Source organism: Tauraco erythrolophus, chromosome 2, assembly GCF_009769465.1.
Source record: "Tauraco erythrolophus isolate bTauEry1 chromosome 2, bTauEry1.pri, whole genome shotgun sequence".
Classification (NCBI taxonomy): Eukaryota; Metazoa; Chordata; class Aves; order Musophagiformes; family Musophagidae; genus Tauraco; species Tauraco erythrolophus.
Window position 1 is genome coordinate 76,224,991 of NC_141466.1, and position 17,283 is coordinate 76,242,273.

At 38.5% G+C, this 17,283-nt stretch overlaps 1 protein-coding gene across 2 annotated transcripts in view; it reads right to left on the reverse strand.

The window, feature by feature from the left end:
- The window catches only part of UST (uronyl 2-sulfotransferase), a 162,174-nt gene that overhangs the window by 95,120 nt on the left and 49,771 nt on the right, over positions 1-17,283 (reverse strand). For both annotated transcript variants that reach the window (XM_086626476.1, XM_086626469.1), the window contains exon 2: positions 2,176-2,219. In XM_086626476.1, coding sequence (XP_086482602.1) covers positions 2,176-2,219 — 44 coding nt within the window. The remainder of the gene's footprint in view (positions 1-2,175; positions 2,220-17,283) is intronic.

The following is a 17,283-nucleotide window of genomic DNA, read 5'->3' on the forward strand; positions in this document are numbered from 1 at the left end:
GCAGATAGTACCCAAATAACAAAGAAAATCACTTTCAAGAGCACTGAAGAGAGCGAAATAAATTTTAAGCATGAAACATTTGTTTAGCCTTAGATTCAGGGTGATTTTGCCACTTCTGTCTACATCCACTTGTTTTTGTAACTGTGCATGCAAAAAAAGCGAGTGATTTGTGTTGGGAGGAAGAAAATCAGACGTACATCATCGCTCTTTACTTGAACTGTCTCAACCTTAAGAACGTAACAAATTTCCAAGATATCAGCTGAAAATTACAGATCTCACGTGCACACAGAGTTTGCAGCAAAAAGGTGAAGAAACCCAGGTTATTGTAGCTCGCTTTCACTGATAGCTACACGCCACGTCGAATCGCTTTCCACATTACCCTCCTTCCACCGACCGAAAGCCAACAGTTTCGCCACAATGACACACAGGTGCGGTTTCGCACGTGAACTCAAGGTGTGGTGGCTCCGGTTGTGAGTTCATGGTCAGTTTGATCAGAGATGAGTGAGGACTACCATCACAGACAGCAGCTCTTCACCTCAACCCCATCTCTAACTACTCGCTCTCACCTCCTGCGCTGGCGCTCACAGGGGGCCCCATCAGCGAAATAACCTGTCTGAAAACTAAACTAGAGGACAGGTGCTTTTTCAAGTAACTGCTCTAGCTCACCTGTGCGAACAGCCGTGCCAGCCCAGCAGGAATCCTGCTGGGAAAAACTGCCCACGGCAGGGGGGTTGGAACTAGATGATCTTTAAGGTCCCTTCCAACCCTAACAATTCTATGGTCCTTTCATCAGCAGGCTCCATTTTTTGGCTTGAACTGACCACGGAATCTCACCCTTTCATGGGGAGTTCTTACAACAGGTAAAATTTATACTTAAAGACCTACAGGGCTTACAAAAGCATTCAAGCATCTCAGTTAAATAAAAACAATATTACTTGAAAACTTTTATACTAAAGAAAACCATAGGTTATACTACATGAATTAGCCTATCTCAAATTATTATTATATAAATAATCACAGAATCTCCGACCCTCCTTCTGCTTGGTGTTTTACAAGTAATGGTGAGAATTCTGCACAATTTGGAAAGGAAATTTTTAGAAAAGCTGCACGTTCAAGTGTTGCAACTGCATAGCATAGAGACGTCAGAAACACAGTTAGTTATATTCAAATACCTCAATGAGATACTATACTGTACCTACAGAAATAAAGTAAGTCTGAAGAAATTAGAACATGGCAAGAGAACTGTTGTGGTTTGCCAGGTTTTTTTAAATAGCTACTATACAAAAGGAGTTATGACAGCCTTCTTGTCTCAAAAGACAGACACAAGCTAGTACCAAATTGTATTGTGTTTTAGAGAATAAATCAACACGGGGTCAAACAAAAAAAAAAAAAAAACAAACAAAACAAGAGACGCTAAATGCCTGCTTCCATTTTTTTCTCTTGAAGGAACCATCACAATGCTGGTTCTCACCTGAAACGTCATGAGGTGCCATGATGACGGTGAGGGAAAAGTCAATGCTGCTCAGTCATACTGATGGAAACAGTGTACCCTACCCCTATAAAAGGGTTCATTGTGCACATTCACTAAATATATCCTACTGCTCTGCTTCAAAGCATTGCACCTGCAACTGAGCCCATGTTCTAGGAACTGCTTCCAGCAAAAAGGCCACCTTCACTTGCCTTATTACCTCCAACTGTGGTGTTGGGCTGCCCTCTCAACACTTGCAATGCCATAACCATATTGATTTAGAAAACAAAACAGAGAGGTTCAACCACCCTTCCGCCAGCAAGAATCGTTTTCCCAGTAAGAGCTGAAAGAAAGTAGTTCACCAGGATTTGACTGTTTCCTTTTGCAAGCAAATACTTCACAAGAAAAACCGTCACAGTAACAATCACTGAAATTTCCGAAACCCTCAAAGGATGCTTGTTCAAGACAGACAAGTTTCGTTTTTGCATGAATGTACAGACAGACAAAACATCACTAAAATCCTAGTTCCCCTTGACTCAATGACAAAATCCCATTAGTTTAATCATACAGAGATTTAACCCAAGTTACAAATGTCTGAAAACACTGGCGGGGGGAAAAGTCAGAAAGGCCAAGTGCTGTTGATGTAAACTCAGCAGAGTTGCTTTGCACACAAGCAAGAAAGCAAATGCAAAATAACAGCAGCTCACCTTTTGAGGGGGTGGTCCGTGGTCATCCAAATAAGTGGAATTTCCTATAAAAAGAAGAAGGATGGAGATAAACAAAAGTCATTCAATACAGCTTCAAAACTTGCCAATTTATGAAACCAGTGTATCTGAATCCCACTGGTTCTGTGGTGTCAAATAATTCAAGGAAAATAAATACCCTCTGCTTTAATTGTTGATTAACAAGAAAAAAACCAAAACTAATCATTTTGGTGATATTTGTGATAAAAGATTAGATGCATATTCTCATTTTAGCATAAAACTAAACAGGCCAAGGCAGCTTTAATTAAATAATCACAGCATTCAATTATTTGCATGACAAAAACTGCCAGCTGCATCCTTGTACATTTTAAGCAAGTGAACACAGTTAACCTCAAAAATATTTCTTCAATAAAAAAGCATCAAAGGCCTTCATTGAATTTTGATTTGGAGTTGACAAGCATTCACTTATCTCTCTGCTAACATAGATTTTCCCCAACCCGCAAACTACTTTTTGTTCCCGAACAGTATTGATTGAATGGGGGTTGAATTCTTACGTAGTTACACCTGCCTTTTCAAGATGTCCTTTTAATTCAGATGAAAAGCTTCAGGAAAAAAAAAAACACTTATTTTTTTTTTTACGTGCTCCTTTCCTAGTTTGCTACAATAAAAAAGGCAACAATTTCAGATTTTTTACCCTTTACTTACAAACACACACTGATATATAAAATACACCATCCCACATACACCCATAGGCTGTCTTCCCTGCAAGTGTTTTTCTCCTTGAAGGATTCTCCCTTCTGCTGAAGGATTAATCAGGAACTTTACCAACATGTCCCAGCAGAAGATGAAACCTCGCAGCAAGTCTAAAAGCTTCGCTTGGGCCACACATGCTTCTCCTCAGTCATCCTGGTACTAAAGACGGCAAAACCACTTCTGCATTAACCTTGTATCAATACAGAGTATTAGAACCAGTTTGACAAGTGCCTACTAGGCATCCAAATATCACATGGAGGAGGTCTGTAAAAAGCATGTCCCACTCATGAGCATTTCCGTTCCTGGGGTGTTGAATGGCCAACAGATACTGCCTCTGGGGCAACACAGGCTAGTGCGACTAAAACATAATTTGGCACCAAAGACCTATTCTCTTGGCAATCTGGCCAAAAGGACACCATGTCACATTGTTTTTCAGAGTGCCAAAAAATACAAAGAGCTTTCTGGATCCAGGAGGCAGGAAGGAGAAGTTTGTGTGTAAGTGAGTGCGATGAACTTCCATATACAATAAAAAGTCAGGATTACTTTGTAGAAGTATTTTGCTTTCTGTTTTTTCTATGCTTTTCTAGCATAGGTGATAAAGTTATGAAAACTTGAGTCAAAAGGCTTCCAACTCATCTAAAGGTAAGTCCCAATACCCCAAACTCATTCTTTTACAGATGTACATACCTTGATCTTGCAAGAGCTTGTACAATTACAAAAGCCTGAACAGTAACTTTTCAATGGTCATCTGAAATCATGAACCATCTTGTGAAGCATACCAGAAACTCATCTTTCTACACATTTGAATCAAATACACATCCTTAAGACAACCCAGTTTATTACTTTAATGCCATAGATAATATGGCTGATTCCCTATATTCAAGATAATTTCTATTACCCATTCCTCTGATGCAATTCTAATTGCCAGGGAAGTAATTCAGTTCCCAGACTAGTAACAGAATTGTATATGACTTTCCAATAAAGTAGCTACTCCATGCACAGTGAGATGCACTTGAAAAGAAAATCCAGAGTTACACCTGGGAGGGAAGCAAGCAAAGCTCTGTGAGTGCTGCTCCCTTTCATGCTCCTTCTAGATTTAACTTTCCTGCAGGATCAGGCTGTTACTATGTAGCTCATAGAAACTTTATCTTTTTTGTAATTAATTAAGCTGAATGACTGCCACTGTTGTTGATAAAAACAGGTCTTATGGTTTTCCCATTGTGTCAGGAAAATTGTTTCATTTTAATCCATGCTAATACAAGTGATGTTTGCTAAAAGGTGTTTTTGTTGTCTAAACAAGTTAACACACTAGAAATGTCTTAAACATTACATGAAAACTACTAATTTGTTAAAAAGAGTAGCAAAACTTTGAGTTTTATCATTGGTACTAAGAAGGATACATAAATAGTCATCCATATTTCTTGTCTCCCCAAAACACAGGCAGTTTATGCTTACACAAACAAAAAGGAATATTAACTACATATATATTAACTATATCTTTAGCAATCACCTATCATGGCCCATTTTGCTGTAGAGAAGGATTTGAATTACCATCTTCTCCTGAGAAACAGATTATCACAGTCATAGTTTACACAGTATCTTATAGAGCAGCATCAAGAGCATCTGAGCTATATTAGGGAAATCTTTTTGATAAATTCTTTAAGTTTAAGGAGTCAATAACAACCAATTTCACCTTTCTGTACTAGTAATCTATGTTCTTGGTATGCATGCTACATTTTCTTTCCTTTGTAACTTTTTTATGATTAGAATTACATCAAAACATCCCTGGCTTTGAACACGCATCTGCATTGATTTCTGCTCTCAAAATGTTTTTGTTTTGTTTTGGGTTGGTTTGGGTTTTTTTTTCCGTGTGGGGTTTTGTTTGTTTGCTTGTTGTACAGCACAGTCTAGTTACTACTGTATCCACTTAAAAGACAACGGTACCACTTTGGCCTGTTTTATAAAGGTCTTTTTCATGGCAATTGCCTGTTCAAATCCAAAAGCAACTAATGGTGATAAAAACTAATTGCTGGACAGACACAAATGATCAAGGAAATCCAGAGTATTGATCTGAAACCTAGTCAGAAGAGCTTACAAATGAAGAACAGAGGAAGGAAAGCTGCAGACATTGATTCCGCATGACCTTACACTGCCCCAAACACCATGTGCTGAGCTACCTTAGCTCCCTTTCTCTGCCCCATCTCCTACTTCTGCTCCTGAGGCATATGAACCAGAGGTGATCTCAGCATCCACAGCATGCCACATCAATTCAATAGCCTGAATTCTTTTGGGTTTAAGTTTAAAATTAGTATTTGTTTTCAGTAATAAAAGCGAAACCTTTTGCTGTATGATTCATACCATACCCTAAGTCAAAAACACTAAAATAACTCAACAAAACCAGCTGTGAGGGAGTGGAGCAGGCAGGCTCCGGGGTACGCCGGCCAGCTCCTTAACCCTGCAAAGCCCAGGACGTGTTCTCACTGATCATCGTATCCTAGAATTGGACTTGTGTCCATTCTGCTTGCAAAACAGGGACCACACTATGGAATCCTTAATGTACACAGAAATATCCTGAAAAACGTGCACCTAGGTCAGAACATTTCTGCAGAAAACCTGCAGGAAAGATGACTGCTTTCTAACACAAGAGGCCATGAAAAGCGTATTAAGCATGAACCCTGAGTTGGATTATTTACAAATTTTATGAACTTAAGACAGGATGCCACTTTCATACTTAGGGCCACTTTTCAGAGAATATGTATCAGACTAGGTTAGTTTAAAAAGAAAAAAGTTTCAGCATTATAAATATTGCAATAAAGGAGAAATGCAAAGGTAAAGCCAATCTATGAACGACTGTCTGCTAAGAGATTACAGAGTAGTACAAAAAGAAGAGTTGCACGGTAAAATCAAGGACTTACGAATAAATACCATAAACACCGAAACCACTGTACATAAGCTCAAGTTTTTATTGTAACTACATCAAAATGACAAGCTTATCTAAAATGGAGAACGTTATTATGCAGCTTTTATATGCTCTGGCACAGACAGCATGTGTTTGACATCACCAAGTGCCATGAGAAGAGGCTTTCTGTAGTGGAAATGATAAAGTGATAGAAGAGAAGGTCATCCTTCCTCATTAAGAATCTAGTCCATTGCCTGAAGCAATCTATGTCATTAAATTATTAGGATGACTTCTCTGAAGTCCTTTAATAAAGCTTTACTAAAGGCATCATTGCTGTTGTTTGTTGCCCAACAAGACACTTGTAGATTTTTTTTTTTTCCCTGGAGAGGAATATTTACTCTTTAAAAATGAATTTTTCTGCCTTATACTATATTCTGCCTTCCTGTAATAGTGTGAAAGTCTAAGGCATTAGAAACAAGTCAGACAGAATAATCAAGTCTCAAAACAGTGGTATTATGCATTCCACAAACATGCTCAATAGCACACTTGAGCTGACTGAACACAGTCTCCTCCAGTCTGTCAGGGGAAAAGAAAAAAAAAAAAAATTCAGCTTTATTACAGAACACGGTGAATATGTGGAAGTAGTCCAAATTTTTCCATAATTTATTATTTTTGAGGTTAAGTGAATCAGCCATATGCAAAATCTTTAGGGAAACCTTGTGGTTATGTTCTTTTTTTCTTGGAAACACTGAAGTGTGGGGGTTTTGCTTGAAGCAAGCCAAGTTTATACAGAGAAAGATGGTCAGTCACCAGGATTAAGGACAAATACTGTGTCCAGTTCAGAACCACAGAAAACAAGAATAACTGAAATCCTGGAATAAAATCTTTCCAAAAAGTGACTAGGGAGTACGGGAAGAGGTGATAAATGTGCTTATGTATGAACTGAAGACACTACGATAGTGACTGAAACTGGATCACTCCATTTGAACAATGTAGATGATATGTGGAAAGAATTGACTAGACATGAAGGGAGGAAGCCAACATACAAAAAGTGGAGTTCTGACTGTTTTCCTGGAGCAGGGTTTTCCCTTGGTGCAAATCACAAGCAGCAGTCTAAGGGAGCAAGGATCCTGCTACTGCCAAATTTAATGTGTCTTGTGAAAATCCTGCTTTCTTCTCTTCACTTCCTCACCATCTCAAACTTCCAGGCGCCAATACAACCTTTACTGGTGTACCACCTCTTAGATCATCTGACGTCTAAAGGGAAGTAGCAGTTTAATGGTTGTCTGATGAGTCTTCTGGTCTGGAAATCAGGGCCTTGAAGAATGACTCCTTCACCAAGTACCCCTAATCATTAAGAACTGTTGGATTCTATGATCTGAAAGGTCTTTTCCAACGTAAACGATTCTATGATTCAAAATAAACGAAAAGTGCCAGCAAGTAATCAGAAGAGGATCAGTTCTGCTCTGCTTCCAGATTAAAAATTATTTAAGTGAGAAACTGGAAAGTCAACCACAATCAAAACCAGTTTGTGGCTCCCCAGTGACAGTTATTTTATTCTACACAATTTCCTTGCTCTTTTCTTTCCACCATGAAAAAGTTCCCACTACAGAAAATACGAGAGACATTCCACCTGTAGGAGCGTTAACTCCAACAGGACACACATGGCTGGCACCATGTTCCCAGGCCAGACAGGACTGCCAGAAACAACAGACTGAGAGTGGTTTCTACAGTTTATTCTCAGCCTCCTGCATTTTGTAGGTGTGTCTTCCCCCTCCTCCTCCCCCCCCCCAGTAGAGCAGTGGACTTTTTTTTTTTTTCCCCACACACATCTGAAATAGTAAGATGTTCTTAGTCATCATGGCATGGAGCCCTTTGTGGTCCAAAGGCAGGAAGGGGGCTAGGGACTACAGCTTGAAAACTAGCAGCTTAGCAGAACAATGTTGCCCAGCTCAAATTCAACCTAAAAGGAAAACCCTATTATTGCTGAGGTCAGCAGAGCCACACCAGCTTTAACAGAGGGAACTTTTTCAGACGTCAGCAGAGAAGATTAACATACCAAAACACAGGAAAAAAACTCTGACCAGTCTGCACTGGAATATAAAGTGACTTATTGCAATTTCTCCATCATATGTAAAAGGCTCTGTATCTACAATTGGTTTTCTCTGTGCAAGACTAACATCCTGTCAAAATTTTCATTTTGACCATGGGGGGCGGGGGAAGTAGAGTAAGCATTATTTAAAAAAAAAAAAAAAAAACTGAAATGGATTTTTCTGCTTCCTTTCCTGCCTTTCAAAATATTTTGGTTATTCTTCATTTTTTAAATCGTAAATACCAAAAAAATCCAACCCCAAGCCCATACATTTAATTCAATCTACATCACTGCATGAAATGTAGCAAAGAAGCTGGAACATGATAAAAATACCTATTTGGATTTACTACCCAGTCTGTAAACTCTGGAAGCTTCATTAAGATATAAATCAGATTTCTTTACCTGTCAGTTTTATACTTCTAACACAATTAGGAAAGAAGCTGGCACACATAAGTACAGTTTTTGAAAACTTACTGGTAATTCTGCATATATAATATATATAAAAATACCACTGGAACATAGATACAAAGGGTTTGGATAACAGCAGGTTCCAAAACAATGCAAATACACATCAGAGAAAGATTCTAAATGAAGAGAAATACCTTTATGAAAACAAATATTAAAGAATACTGACTTTCTGTACACTTAACAGTTTGCCCAAATCTATTAGTGTATATACAATTCCCTTTTAACATACTCAAGACTGAAGTGTTAACTTGTTCCATAGATCAATTTCTTAGGAAAAATGTGCACATTAACTGCACTTGTTATATTCAAACATACTGAAATGTATAATTACATTAGTTCAAATTAAAAAAAAGAAAAAATAATCAAAGTTTTGATATTACCTTATCTCTCCAAATTATGTGATCCACAGCAAGCACTATGATGGAAATACCACAGACATTGAGTTTATTGGTGATATTCCTGGTGCTTTTTGCTTTTGCTTCTACCCTCTAATGACAGATTTTTTCCACCCCATAATTCTACAAGACGAAAGACTCATTTTAATGAACATTTAGAAAGGTTGGCTAGATGAAATTGAATCTGAATATTTGATAATGGCTAAAATTTGGCTAAAACTGCTCTCAGACAAGGAGGAAAAAATCCTTCCATCTTACGAACTCCAAGACAGACCTAGGTAGTCTGACATCAGAAAGTTCATATTCTTCCTCCTACAAGCACCCACATTGTCTATTTGTCCTATACACATATCAAACAGTCGAATATTTTGCTCTAAGACTCTTGCTGGGAGACTTTTCCTAACCCCCAATTGTTAGACACTTCCATCTAATCTTCACTCTGGAAATCTTTCATGACGAGTTCACACCAACTTTTTTCTTGTACTGGCCTTTAGCACCCAGAAGTCTTCATAGCCCAGTATATACTGGCCCCAGTCCAACACATCTACAAACAGCAGTCTTATCCACTGCATTGTTAGTTCTCAGACCCTTTCTACTCCCCTCAGAGGTCCTCCTTGCCCTTCTCTGAGATCTTTTCAGGTTCAGTCATCCTTTCTGCACCTGATGGCAGCATACCACCTGTCCAGTTACCCCTGGCGAGAGGCCAACTGCTGTCCTCCTGGTTTTGGCATGCAAAGCAGAGAGACATGAGCAGGACAGGGGAAGGTACACAGTAGGCATGGACCTCCTCCTGCAAAGAGTGGAGACTCCAGAAGGCAAACGTACTCCAAAATCACAGATCCTCTCCAAATTTGGTGGTTAAGCCTTGCTTCAACACACCTTATACAGAAAGGTAACAAACATCAAGCCAGTGCAGAAAAAACCTAATTACCAAAAAATAAGGTGCCATTAAGCCAAACTATTTCATATTTGAATACATTTGGCTATGAGAACAAAGACAGCAATCTGTTCTCTGTGTCCAGGTAGCTCTTTACTAAATACACTTCAAAGCCTCATTAATCTGTTCATCTTCACTCTACGTTTCAGCTAGTTCTCAAATTGTGCTTTCTGGTACCACATAGCGAGTGGACACTTAAGAGTAGAGTCTACTTCCCCCCCCCCAAAGAAGATTTTTATCCCACCTTTTGTCACAAAGTGTGCCCGATATTTTGTAATGACTTGTATTCTTTTCTTAATTTCCTTAGCAAGATTTACCTTAACAAAAACTCCGTCAGTTCTATAAATACCTGCAGCGCTACATTTCTTGGTGCCTTCTGGGGTGTCCTTGTGAAAAATTCTCCTCTCAAAATTTGTGGTCAAGCAATACTTAAGGCTAGGCAATTACAAGGCTACTAAAAATTTAAGGGGCAAGTTGGGAAAAGCTCACAGTTTGACAGCTAAACTGCCATGCACTGAAATCACACTGACACAAACTGGTCTCCTACTTTATTTCCTAACTGGCTAACAAGAGAAGAATAGTGGAAACGGTGCCAAATTACTATGACTGAATACAAAAAGCATCGGTGTAGCATAGAAGCTATCAAGTTAGAAAGTAGTTAGAAACATCTGACTTGTAGAAATGAAATAGACTTAATGACATTCAGGTAGCATACTTAGGAAACTGCCTGTGGCAGGCTGCATTAACAACTCTGAGAATTAACAGAGAATGAATAAGTGAAAATCTGGCTGAAAGACAATATTCCTAAAGCAGTTATATCAAATCCAACACTCTTAAACTGGAAACAGAAAAATGTTGCAGTAAGTCAGACTGGCCACCACTGGAGATGATGGCCAAGTGCAGATTAGGCAGGCAACTGCCAGGAACAACCCAGGTGTTGCCATGCTGCTTTAGAACCAACAGGCAAATTAAACCAGCTCCTATTCCAGCCCTATTTGGTTTTAATGATTTTTTTTTTTGTTTTTCCCCCCCAATCAAGCAAACTTCCCCTGGGTGTTGTTCTGGGTTCTATCGCTCACTTCTCATTCATAACCTGAAAAAAATCCATTAAAGAGCACCGGCATTACATTTGGTAACAATACCAAATGAAGGGGTTTTAGATCTGCTGAAACCCTGAGATGAACACAGAAAGATACTGATCAGTTAAAGAAATGGTGTGAAAAGAGAAGATCCAATTCAATAAAAACAAGCACAAAAATTTCAACTCTGATAAAAGCATGATCTTCATAAAAGTAGAAAAGAAAAAAAGGTAAAGTTGTACAAAAGAGCATAAGGAGAGATGATAGGAGGTGAAAACCAATTCCCCTCCTTTGGATCTCTTTGAGCACTCTGTGAAAACTTCAGGATGATCTTTCCACTCCAGCTGAATGCACATGGATAGTTTGACTAGCTTGGCAAGAAGTTTGTTTTAATTGATTGCCATATGAAGAAACTTTTTAAGGCTTAGGGTTACTTCATTTCCCCCTTTTCCTCCAGAGTGATAGACAGGTGCACGAATGTTTGCAGGCCATTTGCCTTCATCAGAGAAAGCTTTTTTTACCTCTACCCTGCAGAATGCATAAAGCATAGGAAGAAACTCTGTGGGACAAAAGATGGTGGCAGGACACTTCCCCTTTCAATGCACACACTCTCCCCTGCACGGAGAGCAACACACCTAACGCAGGAGACCTCCCTCTGCACATCTGAAGCACAGGACTGCAACTCCACAGATAAACCTTCTCCCTACACAGCTCTCCCTAAAAAAGTGACAACAATTTAAAGGTGGGTTGAGGGCTGGACAAAGGACATAAAGATGAAGCTTCAATGAAGACCCTGTCACATGTGAGGCCTCTTAGTCTGACTTCACTCTGTCATTCAGGCTACAAACTCCAGGGAACGTGTATCTGACCAGATACCTTCTCAGATGATACCAGTCTCAAGAGTTTCCTATTACATCAATACCAGACATCAGCTCTGCTCTTTTGCATGATACTTTTCCAGACACAAGGATTTTATTATTTAAACTTAACCCAACTTGCAAGCTTTTTTACTGTTCACTACATTCATGCAGATATTTTCAGACGTACCTCTCTTTTTTCCCCTGCGCTTTTCCAAAGCTATCTTGGAAAACAGCAAGTCAATGAATTTTGGAAAACGCTCAGCTGACAAATCACCAGTTATTCAAGGAAGACTTTTATTACTATTATTAGTGTTATTAAGTACTACGTTGCAAATGTTGTCCAGAATGGGTTGTTTGTTGGACGTTTGGTTTGAAGTTCCAGTCCCTGGAGGCACACTTCCGAGAAGCTGCCTAGGTCTGTGGTCTGACCCCAGCAGAACCTTCCTAGCAGAGAAGAAATGAACGTGCTTCACAGACAATTGGTCACACAAAGCTGTAAAGAATTATTCATATATTTATCGTGCTAAAGCCAAATGAGTTTTCCTTGCATGTGCTTTTCACAACATCTCGAGTCATATGGTTGCTATGATTTTGCCTTACTTCCTTGCACAGGCAGCTGCATTTAGAAAAGTGGACTCCCTCATACGAGGTAGCTTGCAAGATCAAGCTGTATGTCTATACAGTTTTCCACTGTCTTCACTGGTTCTCTTTCTCTCTGTCTCAAAAAATACATCTGAAAATAAAAAAGAGCCTTTTTACAAGTCTGCCTCCTTTTCCTCCTCTCTACCACTTTTTTTTGTGTCATGAGAGAATCATTGTAGAACTTTTCCCTATATTTACATACCTCTCAAAAAGGAAAAATAATCTAAGTAAGAAGCGGCTATTTTCATATCGCTTTCCCCTCTGAAGATAAAATTCTTAAAAAAATTACAAATTGTTTAACCATTATTAGCTTCCCATCCTCAAAAGGCTTAACAGGCACAAAATTGGAAGTAGCATTTCTTGCCAAGGTCTGTTAGAAGCCTGTAACTGCAAAACAGAATATATAAGTAGGTCAGATAAGGAACATATTGTACCCAAACAAGCTATTTCTTCTTTATGACACATTAGCAGAAAGTTTTATTAATCTCTAATACAAAAAATACTACAGCTTCGGATGGTTTTCTAGACTTCAACATGATTTAATGCAAATATTTTCCATTACTATAAATGCTTTGGCCAAACTGCTCAATTTTCACACTATCCAGCTACTGGCTTCTATTCATGAAGACATTTTAACTCCTTACTACCCATGTCTCAAATAGATGCATTTGAATGACAAAAAGACTTCCCAGTGCAAGTGTTTTGTATTTTGGGAACTTCTATATAGAAATGGCATGTTTAAAAATAAGAGGCAAGATTTAACAACCACAGAGCATTGAACTCAGCTTAAACCTGCCTTTCCATTTCAGCACTCTTTCATCTCCCGCAACTGTAAAATGACGGGGTTAACCCCATTCCCGTCATTCCAACCCCTTGCAATACATACCTTCTACTAGAGATTTCGGCCTTTACTGAGAAAAAGAGTAATTTTAGTACATGGAATAGATAACCTAAAGCTCAATGTTTCTGAAAGAATTTTCTTCTTTTACAAAGCACCGTGACTGCCCAGCACAAATATCGTGATTTCTAGAAAGATGACTTCTCCTGCTTTCTGCCTCATTTCTCATGATCTTAAACAAGATTTGTATCCATTTTTGTACTGGTGCACGACTTGTTAGATTGATTCGAACACATTCTGTAGGATGTCCTACGAAAAAATAATGGAATGGATTGTTATAAAAACTTTTGCTCTTCAAAATCTAATGCTGTCCTTATTACTGAAGCCTAAGACCCACAATGCATACACAAGGCTTACCTCTATGAGAGAGAGAACACAACCACCATGACTTCCATCAACCCATAAACTTATCCAGCAGTAAATATAAATATGTACTAATGTTTTTTCCCAGATTGTAAATAGCAAAGATTTGGCTACCAATTATCAGGCATTTAGCACAATTTCAATTTTAAAATGTTTGAGTGAAAATATCTGGAAGACAATGAACACATCAAGAGTTTTCAGATGTATTGATTAATTCTTGCAGCCTTAAGCTCTCCAACTACTAAAACAGTGTCTCAAAAATGTCAGCAATGACGCGTTCTGCATTATCTTTATGTTAAAAAGGTAACTACACTAGATGCAGTGTCATACAACCACACAAGCAGCCTAAGTTTCATCAGCTTCAGCAGAAGCCTTCATATTGGCATTATTTCTCTCGTGTACTCTATCTGTCCCAAAAAGACTTGCACTGTTTATATATACTACTAACCTAACTGGTAAGGAGTTCAACTCGATGAAGGTACTAAGAAGGTCTAAAACGCATTTTTGACTCACTTGTATAACTTTGTTTATTTAGGACTGCTCTTGGGTGCTTTGACCTCACTTATGAACTCTGAGATGCAAACGTTCACTACTGGTAACAATTACCTAGGCGTGCTCTTTCTTTTTATATCATTTTCCTGTGTTTTATTTAGCTCGGAGAACCACATCAGGATGTCACCACTAAGATGTGGTACTTTATAAACAGCCCTCCTGCAGACCAAGCTTTTTACAAGAGACATCTTAAAATATATGAAAAACATCTGTGCCATGTAGGCTATCGTCAAAAAGCAGCCATTATCTAAATTCAACTTCTCAGTGTACACATGCATTAAGAGAATTGTTCTACTGTATCTACATATAACTATATAAATACATATTAGCAACAATCTCTGCTTTGCTTAAATGGTTGGGAGACTCCTAACCAATATGTAATTAGTTGTTTAAAGGAATTAAAGGTATTCATATTGGCACATACTGCAAGATAGTATAACTTAGATATATTATTGCATTATATTATTAGATGGTGTATCATTTTTAGGACATGCCTGTCAGCCTTCTTTGTAAACGTAATAATGCTTTTTTTTTTTTAATGCCAGAGCTTTATGGCAATACTTTTAAACTTTTGCTGAAAGGTGAGAATAGGCTTTTTGTTCTGATCATATAGCAGGCATAGTAGTGTAATTCTGTAACATTTCACAGGGTAATTTCAGTGATAATATTTCATTCCTACAAATTTCCATTGAGTTTGGCTGAGACACAGAGTAAAGAAATTGCAGCATATTGAAATTAACATCCAGATACATGAAAATGCAATTCTTTGTCCTTTACCCTGTATAAGATTCTATGTTTCTCAGAAAGATGACATTTGGTGACCAATAATGATAGAGAAATCTAATCAAGAGAATTATTGCTTGTTTTACATAAAGGAAAGCTTGAAGACCCTCTAGAGCTAAGCCAGGCCACTGTTTATTTTATCTAACTGCCAACAGCAGCAGTTGTTAACATGAGTTTATGAAAAGTTCATAATTATCTACTAAACATTGGTTCCTCTGACATTCTAATAGCTAAGAAAGCAAGATGAATAAAAAAAGCAATTCATCTTATACAAATTTAATACATAAGAAGTATCTTCTCTGCTTATAGAGTTGTGGTTTTCTGTCTATTAGAAGCTTAAATACTAATTTACACATAATTATAGCTCAGTTTACTCTTACACACTATACGTTTCCTGAAGCAAAAACATTCTTACAAGGCAAGATCATCCAGATCTCACCCATCAATTTCCTTATGGCTTTGTCTTTCTTCACGTTGGATTTCTGTCCCTGTACAGCAGAGGTTCTCTAAGTACAGTAATTCTGAAGTTAAATTACTGAGTTCCCCAGTCAGCAACATATTACAAAACTCACTTCTCCTAAGTGAGTCTCATTTAGCACGACTGGCAGTCTTTACTCAGGAGATGTATAAAGGAGATATCTTCACACAAGCACCACAGAACAAAATCAAATCTCATTCCACGTATTGAAGTGTTCACTGCTCACAGGTTTTGCCTCTTTTTTTGTGTGTGTGCGCTTAAGTTTTTAAGCCATGTAACAGATGGGATATCTTGCATCTTGAAAGAGGCCATTTTCAGAGGTTAAAGGCTCTGATTTTTCTGAAGCCAGGTACCTAAAAATTAATGATCCTAGTATCTCCAGACATAGACACAATACTCTGCAGTGTAAAAATCATCAGGACAGACACACAAGTATGTTGATAGTGCCTACAGTACTGATATTAGTTACTCATGGAGAGTTTAACCCTTTGTGGATTGTCCTGACCCCTGATCCAAAGACAAAGGGTAACTGTGCTGCCACAGCCACACTCAATTTGCTACCCTGCTATGAAGGCAAAATAACCTTTTGGCAACGGTTGCAGCAGATGCTCAGAGCTTCTGTGTCTTTGGCCTGACAATGCTCTAGGCTTTGGGACACGTGTCAGGACTTTTGTGGCGTTATTTTCCTCTCTAGCCCTCAAAAATTTATCTCAGACTTCCTAACACAAAGTCATTTTGTTCCACGTCTTGACGTTCTTACGGATCCACTATCAGCAGCTCTCATGCTATGGTCAGCCAGAGTGTCAGCTCCTCAGCTCCCCTAACTCCAAACAAAATACAGCTGTGAAAATATCTCCTCTCCCTTGCAATTTCACACAAGCTGTTTAAGAGGTCTCTACTGTTTTCTTCTTTTTTTCCCACAGCAGTTTCCACTGTATTACATTATTTACCAATAAAGAGCCGTCCAGAACTTATTTTTGTCAAACGCTAAGAAACAATGTAATTCCCTTAGCTGCCTTCTCAAAAATAGTACACTATTTTTTTACTCAAATTAAAACAAACAAATAGTTAAGGGGGGGGGGGGGGGGGGGTGTCACTCTCTGTGCCAGAGACAGACTTCTGGCACTGAAAATATATAAGCCCAAACTGCTGAAAAATTCGAAGCTGAAAATGGGACCTTATGGAGGTAAAAGTGGGGTACAAACCTCGACAAAATGCTGTGGCTTTAGGGTCACCAATATTGGTATTTCAGAAGACACCAGTGTATTTACTCAGGCTGAAATGCGAGTTTGCAGCCAGGGCATAGGCAATAAAGTGATTCAAACGGGCCCAGAGCTCCTACTCCCATGCCAGGCAGTTTTCCTCCCTTCTTGGCAATCCTTCCTTAAAGACAAAACAGTGTCACCTCAAAATATCTCTAACAGCAGTTTTTTTTTCTTTGGAGCAATTTTAAAATCAAAATCATTGTTCAACCTATTTTGTAACAGCCATTATAGAAGTAAACGGACCTTAAAGCCCTGTGACAGGTTACTTTAGTACAGCAGTTACCAGAAAGCCATGAGAGCAACTGATGAAATAAGTTTTACACCAGCAATGCTTGCAGGATTGAGTCTTCAGATTAGTATCGCCTTAGAAAGAGGATACAGCCTTCTGACATGTTCACGTAGGGCCCAGCACTCACTAACTTCACAATTAACTAAAACACATCAAGTTTCCAACATCCCTAAGAGTTTATTACTCATTTATTTAAGTCCAGGACTTTACATACGCTTATACTTTTTAATCTTTCTGTAGGATGTAAATAAGCAATGCATTTAGCTTCTAAGAAACCCTGAAATATGCTGCCATTTTAGTTCATGGAAACTTAAAGGAAGAGGCATAAATATGGTGCTGTCAGCTTGAACACGTGGAG